The sequence below is a fragment of the Coregonus lavaretus genome, assembly GCF_964263955.1.
Source record: "Coregonus lavaretus genome assembly, chromosome: 9".
In the NCBI taxonomy this organism is placed as follows: Eukaryota; Metazoa; Chordata; class Actinopteri; order Salmoniformes; family Salmonidae; genus Coregonus; species Coregonus lavaretus.
In genome coordinates, this window is record NC_139996.1 from 2,504,546 (window position 1) to 2,517,323 (window position 12,778).

Sequence of the window (12,778 nt, forward strand, 5' to 3'; positions counted from 1 at the left end):
GTCCCGGTGCATGTTGGGATAACCGTGGCCGTGCGGGGGGAGCGGCGGCGGGGTCATGTGACACATGTTCTCTGGTGTCATGGTCCTCAGCATGTGAATGTCTGGAAGACAGGGAGGAATACATTTTTATGCATCATCAAGTTCTGAGTGTTCTGGTCATCACATCATCTGATGGTATATACAATAGGAGAACAATTCCCTGATTATCACTTAGTCTGATAACTTGACCCAAATACACTGAAGACAGACCCAGGGTCAAACCGGGGTTCATTGTCCAGTGTATTTGGGGGTTTTGAATGCTACTATTGATAATCTGTGGCCAGGTTCACATACAATCTTTTACCAGGAAAACCCTCAGATGACACAGTGTTGTAATAGATGTGAATGTAAGATACAGTGCCTTCAGAAAGTATTCATACCCCTTGACTTATTCCACATGTTGTTATAGCCTGAGAATTCAAAATGGATCAAATTGTTTTTTTCCTAATCCGTCTACACACAGTACCCCATAACGACAAAATTAAAACATGTTTTTAGACATTTTTGCAAACTTATAGAAAATTAAATACAGAAACATCTGATTTACATAAGTATTCACACCCCTGAGTCAATACATGTTAGAATCACCTTTGGCAGCGATTACAGCTGTGAGTCTTTCTGGGTAAGTCTCTAAGAGCTTTGCACACCTGGATTGTACAATATTTGCACAATATTCTTAAATTATTCAAGCTCTGTCAAGTTGGTTGTTGATCATTGATAGACAGCCATTTTCAAGTTTTTCTATAGATTTAAGACAAAACTGTAACTAGGCCATTTAGGAACATTCAATGTCGTCTTGGTAAGCAACTCCAGTGTAGATTTGACCTTGTGTTTTAGGTTATTGTCCTGCTGAAAGGTGAATTCATCTCCCAGTGTCTGGTGGAAAGCAGACTGAACCAGGTTTTCCTCTAGGATTTAGCCTGTGCTTAGCTCTATTCCATTTGTTTTTTATCCTAAACAACTCCCCAGTCCTTGCCGATGACAAGCATACCCATAACATGATGCAGCCACCACCATGCTTGAAAATATGAAAGAGTGGTACTCAGTGATGTGTTGTGTTGGATTTGCCCTAAACATAATGCTTTGTTTTCAGGACATAATGTTAATTTCTTTGCCACATTTTTTGCAGTTTTACTTTAGTGCCTTATTGCAAACAGGATGCATGTTTTGGAATATTTTCTTTCTGTACAGGCTTCCTTCTTTTCACTCTGTCAATTAGGTTAGTATTGTAATAGTCATTCAAAAATCATGTTAAACACTATTATTGCACACAGAGTGAGTCCATACAACTTATGTGACTTTTTACTCCTGAACTTATTTAGGGTTGCCAAAACAAGGGGGTTAAATACTTATTGACTCAAGACATCTCAGCTTTTCATTTTCTATTAATTTTTAAACATTTCTAAAAACATAATTCCACTTTGACATTATGGGGTATTGTGTGTAGGTCAGTGACACAAAATCTAAATGTAATCCATTTTAATTTCAGGCTGTAACACAACAAAATGTGGAAAAAGTCAAAAGGGTGTGAATACATTCTGAAGGCAGTGTGTAAATCCAATACATAAATACAGTGCTATCGTATTTAATTCTGTGATCTAGTGTGTAATCAGGCCAGGTTCCCTCCACCCTAGGCTAATGGTACTTTCCATTGTTCCTTCCTGGAGCTCGGCCAATCAGATAAGACCTTCCACACCTTCTCACTGATGGGAAAGACCAACACGGGTGTGGGTGGGGGGCAGGACGTAAGAACATTGACGCACGTAGACTTTGTGTTGCCTACTACAACTTTCTGTGAGAAATTTATAGAAATATACTACACGTAATCCAGCTGTTATGCGAACATTTCGGAGTTTCCATCAGGTATTTAACATAGCAGCCCACATGAAAAAAATACTACAGTTTACTATAGAATACTATACTCCACACTGTAGTATCCCTCGATCGTGTAGTATTTACTATAGAATTTAGCAGTATACTATAGAATAGTATACTCCACACTGTAGTATCCCTCGATCATGTGTAGTACTTACTATAGAATTTAATGGTATACTGTAGAATACTACAGTATTAACCGCAAACAAACTCTGTAGTAAATACTACAGTAATGTCAGCAAAAACACTAGTTTTGTCCTACAGTTTTGAAATACCCCACCCTTTCTCAACCCCACCAAATGTGGAACATATTCCAGTCTGTGCTAGCAAAACAATCTGACCACTTCCGTATTGAGCGAATCACTGGTAATTCCTGCTTTAGTTTTTGCTTGTAAGCAGGAATCAGGAGGATAGAATTATGGTCAGATTTGCCAAATGGAGGGCGAGGGAGAGCTTTGTACGCGTCTCTGTGTGGAGTAAAGGTGGTCTAGAGTTTCTTTCCCTCTGGTTGCACATGTGACATGCTGGTAGAAATTAGGTAGAACGGATTTAAGTTTGCCTGCATTAAAGTCCCCGGCCACTAGGAGCGCCGGCTCTGGATGAGCATTTTCTTCTTTGCTTATGTCCTTATACGGCTCGTTGAGTGCGGTCTTAGTGCCAGCATCGGTTTGTGGTGGTAAATAGACGGCTACGAATAATATAGATGAAAACTCTCTCTTGGTAGATAGTGGGTCTACAGCTTATCATGAGGTACTCTACCTCAGGGGAGCAATACCTCGAGACTTCTTTAATATTAGACATCCCTCACCAGCTGTTATTGACAAATAGACACACACCCCCGCCCCTCGTCTTACCGGACGTAGCTGCTCTGTCCTGCCGATGCACGGAAAACCCTACGGTGCTTCATCGTAGTCCTTTACCACTGAGCTGACAACTGAATATTATCCATGTCGTCGTTCAGCCACGACTCGTGGAAACACAAGATATTACAGTTTTTAATGTCCCGTTGGTAGGATAGTCTCCAATGGAGCTCACCCAGTTTATTCTCCAGTGATTGCACGTTGACCAATGGAACGGATGGTAGAGGCGGGTTACCCACTCGCCGACAAATTCTCACAAGGCACCCAGATCTGCGGCCCCTGTATATCCGTCTTTTCTTCATGTGAATGACAGGGATTTGGGCCTGGTCCGGGAGAAACAGTATATCCTTTGCATCGGACTCATTAAAGAAAAAATCTTCCTCCAGATCGAGGTGAGTAATCGCTGTTCTGATGTCCAGAAGCTCTTTTCGGTCATAAGAGACGGTGGCAGCAACATTATGCACAAAATAAGTTACAAACAACGCTAAAAAACACACAAAATAGCGGCAGCCATCCCCTCCGGCGCCATTAGAAGAGCTGAGCTGACACATCGTAGTCCATCAACCCCAACACCATATCATTTACTCCATCAACCCCAACACCATATCCTTTCCTCCATCAACCCCAACACCATATCCTTTCCTCCATCAACCCCAACACCATATCCTTTCCTCCATCAACCCCAACACCATATCCTTTACTCCATCAACCCCAACACCATATCCTTTACTCCATCAACCCCAACACCATATCCTTTCCTCCATCAACCCCAACACCATATCCTTTCCTCCATCAACCCCAACACCATATCCTTTCCTCCATCAACCCCAACACCATATCCTTTACTCCATCAACCCCAACCCCATATCATTTACTCCATCAACCCCAACCCCATATCATTTACTCCATCAACCCCAACCCCATATCCTTTACTCCATCAACCCCAACACCATATCCTTTACTCCATCAACCCCAACACCATATCCTTTACTCCATCAACCCCAACACCATATCCTTTACTCCATCAACCCCAACACCATATCCTTTACTCCATCAACCCCAACACCATATCCTTTACTCCATCAACCCCAACACCATATCCTTTACTCCATCAACCCCAACACCATATCCTTTACTCCATCAACCCCAACACCATATCCTTTACTACATCAACCCCAACACCATATCCTTTACTCCATCAACCCCAACACCATATCCTTTACTCCATCAACCCCAACACCATATCCTTTACTCCATCAACCCCAACACCATATCCTTTACTCCATCAACCCCAACACCATATCCTTTACTCCATCAACCCCAACACCATATCCTTTACTCCATCAACCCCAACACCAGATCCTTTACTCCATCAACCCCAACACCATATCCTTTACTCCATCAACCCCAACACCATATCATTTACTCCATCAACCCCAACACAATATCCTTTACTCCATCAACCCCAACACCATATCATTTACTCCATCAACCCCAACACCATATCATTTACTCCATCAACCCCAACCCCAACACCATATCCTTTACTCCATCAACCCCAACACCATATCCTTTACTCCATCAACCCCAACACCATATCCTTTACTCCATCAACCCCAACACCATATCATTTACTCCATCAACCCCAACACCAGATCCTTTACTCCATCAACCCCAACACCATATCCTTTACTCCATCAACCCCAACACCATATCCTTTACTCCATCAACCCCAACCCCAACACCATATCCTTTACTCCATCAACCCCAACACCATATCCTTTACTCCATCAACCCCAACACCATATCCTTTACTCCATCAACCCCAACACCATATCATTTACTCCATCAACCCCAACCCCAACACCATATCCTTTACTCCATCAACCCCAACACCATATCCTTTACTCCATCAACCCCAACCCCAACACCATATTCTTTGTTCTTTTATACCTTAAATTCCCTCTCCTTCACAACCACAGCATAATAGAGAGAGGTGGAAGAGAGTCTAGGGTAAAGAGGGGTCAGACTTACCATTGACCTGCTGAGGGGAGTATGGCTCAGAGCTGGAGTCTGGGGGGGACTCAGGGAGCGTCCTGGAACATTGTGGAGAGATATGGATAAGGTTGGTATAAAGATGTCTGTTGTCTGTAATGTGGACTCTAGTTTCTGATATCTGCCTTCCTCCCCTCTCCACTCTCCCAATGGTTTATTTGTCCAAGGATAGTTTAATCAAGCACTGATTACATAACGGTGACTTAGATGAGGGTGTCTGTGGTGTGAATCTAGTTTAATAGATGAAGAAAGATTATCACGTCATTGTAGACATGAGTCTGACTCTTGCTCACAGCAACGTTGGTTAAATGGGAGATACTATGATTATCTTTTCAAGTTGTATCTCACTTTGATATTACAAATATATATTATATTATATATATATATATATAAATATTATATTACTGCTCTAAAAGTAGCAGGCAAAGCTGGGTTGTTGCAGTGGCACAATATACACTACACAGTGCATTCGGAAAGTATTCAGACCCCTTGACTTTTTCCACATTTTGTTACGTTACAGCCTTATTCTAAAATTGATTAAATTGTTTTTTTCCCCTCATCAATCTACAAACAATACCCAATAATGACACATTTACATAGGTATTCAGACCATTTACTCAGTACTTTGTTGAAGCACTTTTGGCAGCGATTACAGCCTCGAGTCTGACATTTCTCCCATTCTTCTATGCAGATCCTCTCAAGCTCTGTCAGTTTGGATGGGGAGCATCGCTGCACAGCTATTTTCAGGTCTCTCCAGAGATGTTCGATCAGGTTCAAGTCCGGGCTCTGGCTGGGCCACTCAAGGACATTCAGAGACGTGTCCCGAAGCCACTCCTGCGTTGTCTTGGCTGTGTGCTTAGGGTCATTGTCCTGTTGGAAGGTGAACCTTCACCCCAGTCTGAGGTCCTGAGCGCACTGGAGCAGGTTTTCATCAACAATCTCGCTGTACTTTGCTCCGTTCATCTTTCCCTCACAGTCCCTGCCGCTGAAAAACATCCCCACAGCTTGATGCTGCCACCACCATGCTTCACCGTAGGGATGGTGCCAGAGGAACTCTGGAGCTCTGTCAGAGTGACCATCGGGTTCTTGGTCACCTCCCTGACCAAGGCCCTTCTCCCCAGATTGCTCAGTTTGGCTGGGCAGCCAGCTCTAGGAAGAGTCTTGGTGGTTCCAAACTTCTTCCATTTAAGAATGAGGGAGGCCACTGTGTTCTTGGGGACCTTCAATGCTGCAGAACTTTTTTGGTACCCTTCCCCAGATCTGTGCCTCGACACAATCCTGCCTCTGAGCTCTACAGACAATTCCTTCGACCTCATGGCTTGGTTTTTGCTCTGACATGCACTGTCAACTGTGGGACCTTATATAGACAGGTGTGTGCCTTTCCAAATCATGTCCAATCAATTGAATTTACCACAGGTGGACTCCAATCAAGTTGTAGAAACATCTCAAGGATGATCAATGGAAACAGGATGCACCTGAGCTCAATTTTGAGTCTCATTGCAAAGGGTCTGAATACTTAAGTAAATAAGGTATTTCTGTTTTTGCAAATATTTCTAAAAACCTGTTTACGCTTTGTCATTATGGGTATTGTGCGTAGATTGAGGAAATTGTTTTATTTAATCCAGTTTAGAATAAGGCTGTAACGAAACAAAATGTGGAAAAAGGGAAGGGGTCTGAATAATTTCCGAATACACTGTATATACAAAAGTATGTGGACACCCCTTCAAATTAGTGGATTCGGCTATTTCAGCCACACCCGTTGCTGACAGGTGTATAAAATTGAGCACACAGCCATGCAATCTCCATAGACAAACATTGACAATAGAATTGCCTTACTGAAGAGCTCAGTGACTTTCCAACAAGTTTGTCAAATTTCTGCCCTGCTAGATCTGCCCCGGACAACTGTAAGTGCTGTTATTGGGAAGTGGAAACGTCTAGGAGCAACAATGGCTCAGCCGCGAAGTGGTAGGCCACACAAGCTCACAGAACGGGACCGCCGATTGCTGAAGGGCGTAGCGCGTAAAAAATATATTTCCTCGGTTGCAACACTCACTACCGAGTTCCAAACTGCCTCTGGAAGCAACGTCAGCAGAATAACTGTTAGTCGGGAGCTTCATTAAATGGGTTTCCATAGCCGAGCAGCCGCACACAAGCCTAAGATCACCATGCGCAATGCCAAGCGTTGGCTGGAGTGGTGTAAAGCTCGCCGCCATTGGACTCTGGAGCAGTGGAAACGCGTTCTCTGGAGTGATGAATCACGCTTCACCATCTGGCAGTCCGACGGACGAATCTGGGTTTGGCGGATGCCAGGAGAACGTTACCTGCCCCAATGCATAGTGCCAACTGTAAAGTTTGGTGGAGGAGGAATAATGGTCTGGGGCTGGTTTTTATGGTTTGGGCTAGGCCCCTTAGTTCCAGTGAAGGGAAATCTTAATGCTACAGCATACAAATACATTCTAGACGATTCTGTGCTTCCAGCTTTGTGGCAACAGTTTGGGGAAGGCCCTTTCCTGTTTCCCCGTGCACAAAGCAAGGTCCATACAGAAATGGTTTGTCAAGATTGGTGTGAAAGAACTTGAATGGCCTGCACAGAGCCCTGACCTCAACCACATCGAAAACCTTTGGGATGAATTGGAACGCCGACTGCGAGCCAGGCCTAATCGCCCAACATCAGGGCCCAACCTCACTAATGCTCTTGTGGCTGAATGGAAGCAAGTCCCCGCAACAATGTTCCAACATCTAGTGGAAAGCCTTCCCAGAAGAGTGGAGGCTGTTATAGCAGCAAAGGGGGAGGGACCAACTCCATATTAATGCCCATGATTTTGGAATGAGATGTTCGAAGAGCAGGTGTCCACATACTTTTGTTCATGTAGTGTTTCTATATATGTAGTGTGGTAATCTGTCATCTTCCTCTGTAATTCCTACACATATCAGCTGTGTTTCCCGTCCCCTACCATTCCCCCTCATCCATCTATAGTCCCAAACAGCACAGCCTCACCCTAGCTTTCACCATCACCCTAACCATCACCCTCACACCTTCCCTCACCCTCACCCTCTCACTCACCACCTCCCACTCCCTTTCTCTCACCCTAACCCTCACCCTCACCCTAACCATCACCCTCACACCTTCCCTCACCCTCACCCTCTCACTCACCCCCTCCCACTCCCTTTCTCTCACCCTAACCCTCACCCTCACCCTAACCATCACCCTCACACCCTCCCTCACCCTCACCCTCACCCTCTCACTCACCACCTCCCACTCCCTTTCTCTCACCCTAACCCTCACCCTCACCCTAACCGTCACTCTCACACCCTCCCTCACCCTCACCCTCTCACTCACCCCCTCCCACTCCCTTTCTCTCACCCTAACCCTCACCCTCACCCTAACCGTCACTCTCACACCCTCCCTCACCCTCACCCTCACCCTCACCCTCACCCTCACCCTCTCACTCACCCCCTCCCACTCCCTTTCTCTCACCCTAACCCTCACCCTCACCCTAACCGTCACCCTCACACCCTCCCTCACCCTCACCCTCTCACTCACCCCCTCCCACTCCCTTTCTCTCACCCTAACCCTCACCCTCACCCTAACCGTCACCCTCACACCTTCCCTCACCCTCACCCTCTCACTCACCACCTCCCACTCCCTTTCTCTCACCCTAACCCTCACCCTCACCCTAACCGTCACTCTCACACCCTCCCTCACCCTCACCCCTCCCTCTCCCTCACCCTCACCCTCACCCCTCCCTTTCCCTCACCCTCACCCCCCCTCCCACTCCCACTCCCTCACCCCCCCTCCCACTCCCACTCCCACTCCCTCACCCCCCCTCCCACTCCCACTCCCTCTCCCTCACCCCCCCTCCCACTCCCTTTCCCTCACCCTCACCCCCCCTCCCACTCCCACTCCCTCTCCCTCACCCCCCCTCCCACTCCCCCTCCCTCTCCCTCACCCCCCTCCCACTCCCACTCCCTCTCCCTCACCCCCCCTCCCACTCCCTTTCCCTCACCCCCCCTCCCACTCCCTCTCCCTCACCCTCACCCCTCCCACTCCCTCTCCCTCACCCCCCCCTCCCACTCCCTCTCCCTCACCCCCCCTCACCCTCCCTCTACCCCTCACCCCCCCTCCCACTCCCTTTCCCTCACCCTCACTCTGACCCGGATCCTGACCCTCCCTCTACCCCTCACCACCTCCCTCACGCCCTCACCCTCACCTCGTCCCTCACCCTAACCACCTCCCTCACGCCCTCACCCTAACCATTCTCCCTCACCCCTCCCTCTTCCTCACCCTAACCCCCTCCGACCCTCACCCTAACCCTCCCTCACGTCCCTCACCCTAACCACATCCCACACCCTCACCCTAACCATGTCCCTCACCCTAACCACCTCCCTCACCCCGACCCTCTCCCACACCCCTTCCCTCTCCCTCACCCTGACCCACTCCCTCACCCCAACCCCCTCCCTCACCCCAACCCCCTCCCACACCCCGACCCAGTCCCTCACCCCAACCCACTCCCTCACCCTGACCCACTCCCTCACCCCGACCCCCTCCCTCACCCCGACCCCCTCCCTCACCCCGACCCCCTCCCTCACCCCAACCCCCTCCCTCACCCCGACCCCCTCCCTCACCCCGACCCCCTCCCTCACCCCTTCCCTCTCCCTCACCCTGACCCACTCCCTCACCCCAACCCCCTCCCTCACCCCAACCCCCTCCCACACCCCGACCCAGTCCCTCACCCCAACCCACTCCCTCACCCTGACCCACTCCCTCACCCTGACCCACTCCCTCACCCTGACCCACTCCCTCACCCCGACCCCCTCCCTCACCCCGACCCCCTCCCTCACCCCGACCTCCTCCCTCACCCCGACCCACACCCTCACCCTGTCCCCATCCCATCAGCTCACCCTGGTGCGTAGTGTCCTCTGTGTTCAGGCTTGACGTGGTTCTGCTGCTGCTGGTGGTTCTGCTGGTGGTTCTGTTGCCCCTGGCAGGGGTAGTTGTTGTGTCTCAGCAGACCCAGGGACGGGGGGTAGGGTGTTTGGCAGGGCTGGGGCTGGGGGTGGGAGTGGGGGTTTCCCTGAAGAAGGAGAATAGTGGGGCTCACGCCACACTGCAAACCCCCAGAAGAGGAAACTCCGGCCTGGGTTGATGAGTAGGAGTTAGGGCCTGGGGCACCGCTGTGGACCTCAGAGAAACAGCTGGGGGAACACAGAGGAGAACATATTTTACATTTTGATCATCTAGCAGACGCTCTTATCCAGAGTGACTTACAGTTAGTGCATTCATCTTAAAGTAGCCAGGTCAGACAACCACGTGATTGTGTATTAATATTAGTTCAGTTGGAAATGGCAACGTCCCTAGAATAGCATGTTATGAGTTGGTGTGTTGAGGTGGGTCGTGTTTATCAGGGCACTCAGTTGAAAACATATTAAAGCGTTTTGCAACGGAAAACAAAAAAAAATCATGTTTCTTGTTGGACAAATCCAGGTCGTCAGTCCCTATCGGTACCTAATGAACACAACCCTGGTTAGACGTCATTCTTGTTTGGTCGCATTGATAAGCTGAGTCACAGACCTGTTTGCGCTGTAGCCAACTCCTACGGTTGTTTGGCATGACAACGACAGACAGCACAAACAGGTCTGGATCATTAGGTACCAAAACGGATGAAAACTGACTGAAACAGGGAATACCTGGACCTGTCCAATAAGAAACACCCAATTGCGTTTTTATACCGTTTTCCAGGAGCCACTCACATGTTAGTGCTGTCGTCCTCCTTAGTGATGTAGTCCTCCTTAGTGATGTAGTCCTCCTTAGTGATGTAGTCCTCCTTAGTGATGTAGTCCTCCTTAGTGATGTAGTCCTCCAGAATACTGGTGTCAATGTTCGCTGGCTCCAAGGAGCTGGTAATATCATGACCTGCAGAGAGAGAGAGAGAGAGAGGGGGGAGGGGTAGAAAAGAAAGAGAGCTGTGGAAACATTGTTGTGCAGACCAAACTCATCAAAAATAATTTATTGTATCACAATTCCCAACCGTTGTGGCTAATGTGTTGTAAATCAGTTCTACCATCTGAGTGTAAACTAGGCCATAGAGAGTAAAGCTGGATTCTGTTTCACTGTTTGGGAACGTTAAAGACCTACACTACGGCCTTCTGGATCTGAATCCAGACAGGATAAGTTGGTGTTGAGTCCAGACAGGATGGATTGGTGTTGAGTCCAGACAGGATGGGTTGGTGTTGAGTCCAGACAGGATGGATTGGTGTTGAGTCCAGACAGGATGGGTTGGTGTTGAGTCCAGACAGGATGGGTTGGTGTTGAGTCCAGACAGGATGGGTTGGTGTTGAGTCCAGACGGGATGGGTTGGTGTTGAGTCCAGACGGGATGGGTTGGTGTTGAGTCCAGATGGTGTGTTGGTGTTGAGTCCAGACAGGATGGATTGGTGTTGAGTCCAGACAGGATGGATTGGTGTTGAGTCCAGACAGGATGGATTGGTGTTGAGTCCAGACAGGATGGATTGGTGTTGAGTCCAGACAGGATGGATTGGTGTTGAGTCCAGACAGGATGGATTGGTGTTGAGTCCAGACAGGATGGGTTGGTGTTGAGTCCAGACAGGATGGGTTGGTGTTGAGTCCCAGATGGTGTGTTGGTTTTGAGTCCAGACAGGATGGGTTGGTGTTGAGTCCAGACAGGATGGATTGGTGTTGAGTCCAGACAGGATGGGTTGGTGTTGAGTCCCAGACAGGATGGATTGGTGTTGAGTCCAGATGGTGTGTTGGTGTTGAGTCCAGACAGGATGGGTTGGTGTTGAGTCCAGACAGGATGGGTTGGTGTTGACAGGTCATCTGACGGCTGGGTTCAGATGAGTCAGTTTTTTAGTTTATCTGGTTCAGATGAGTCAGTTTTTTAGTTTACCTGGTTCAGATGAGTCAGTTCTTTAGTTTATCTGGTTCCGATGAGTCAGTTCTTTTGTTTATCTGGTTCAGATGAGTCAGTTCGTTAGTTTATCTGGTTCAGATGAGTCAGTTTTTTAGTTTATCTGGTTCAGATGAGTCAGTTTTTTAGTTTATCTGGTTCAGATGAGTCAGTTCGTTAGTTTATCTGGCTACATTGTTCTTCATGTTCCCTTTCTTTTCTGTAAAACAAAAAACTGCTTTCTCTCATGATAAAATACATCTAAAATACTAATTCTGCCATCTCCATTTCTACCAATAGTACTTATACTACGAAGATTCCTCCTCCTCCTCCTCCTCCTCCTCCTCCTACTCCTCCTCCTCCTCCTCCTCCTCCTCCCCCCTCCTCCTCCTCCTCCTCCTCCTCATCAACAACCAGTGAGTAGCCTATACATTGTGCTAGTCTACTGGGTTTGGTTTACCAGTGAGACGCCTATACATTGTCCCAGGGACGTGGGACCGTACTCACCCCTTCTCAGGCAAAGCTCCCCAATCCAAACACATGACCCTACCCCATAATCCTCATAAACACCAACATGTAGAACACACAAACACTATATCACTCAAACTATTTATATAGGGGGATTTCAGTAAAGAAGTGAGTGTGACAAAGAAGAGGTGAAGTAGGGGTGGATTGGGTTAGGTAGAGAGAAGAGGTGAAGTAGGGGTGGATTGGGTTAGGTAGAGAGAAGAGGTGAAGTAGGGGTGGATTGGGTTAGGTAGAGAGAAGAGGTGAAGTAGGGTGGATTGGTTAGGTAGAGAGAAGAGGTGAAGTAGGGGTGATTGGGTTAGGTAGAGAGAAGAGGTGAAGTAGGGGTGGATTGGGTTAGGTAGAGAGGGAACAGTAAGAGGTATACAGTGGGTGGGCCATGGTTAGATGATCCCCTCTCTCTCTCTCTCTCTCTCTCTCTCTCTCTCTCTCCCTCTCTCTCTCTCTCTCCATCTCTCTCATCTCTCTCTCTCTCTCTGTCTCTCTCTCTCTCTCTCTCCCTCTCTCTCTCTCT

At 47.9% G+C, this 12,778-nt stretch overlaps 1 protein-coding gene across 1 annotated transcript in view; it reads right to left on the bottom strand.

Moving 5' to 3' along the window:
• Window positions 1-12,778, bottom strand: part of LOC311134609 (myelin regulatory factor-like) — a 56,211-nt gene that overhangs the window by 35,489 nt on the left and 7,944 nt on the right. Inside the window, exons 2-5 of the mRNA XM_084168344.1 lie at window positions 10,581-10,743; window positions 9,732-10,025; window positions 4,809-4,870; window positions 1-101 (exon numbers count right to left, since the gene is read on the bottom strand). The exon at window positions 1-101 is cut by the window's left edge and continues 128 nt beyond it. Coding sequence (XP_084024470.1) covers window positions 1-101; window positions 4,809-4,870; window positions 9,732-10,025; window positions 10,581-10,743 — 620 coding nt within the window. The remainder of the gene's footprint in view (window positions 102-4,808; window positions 4,871-9,731; window positions 10,026-10,580; window positions 10,744-12,778) is intronic.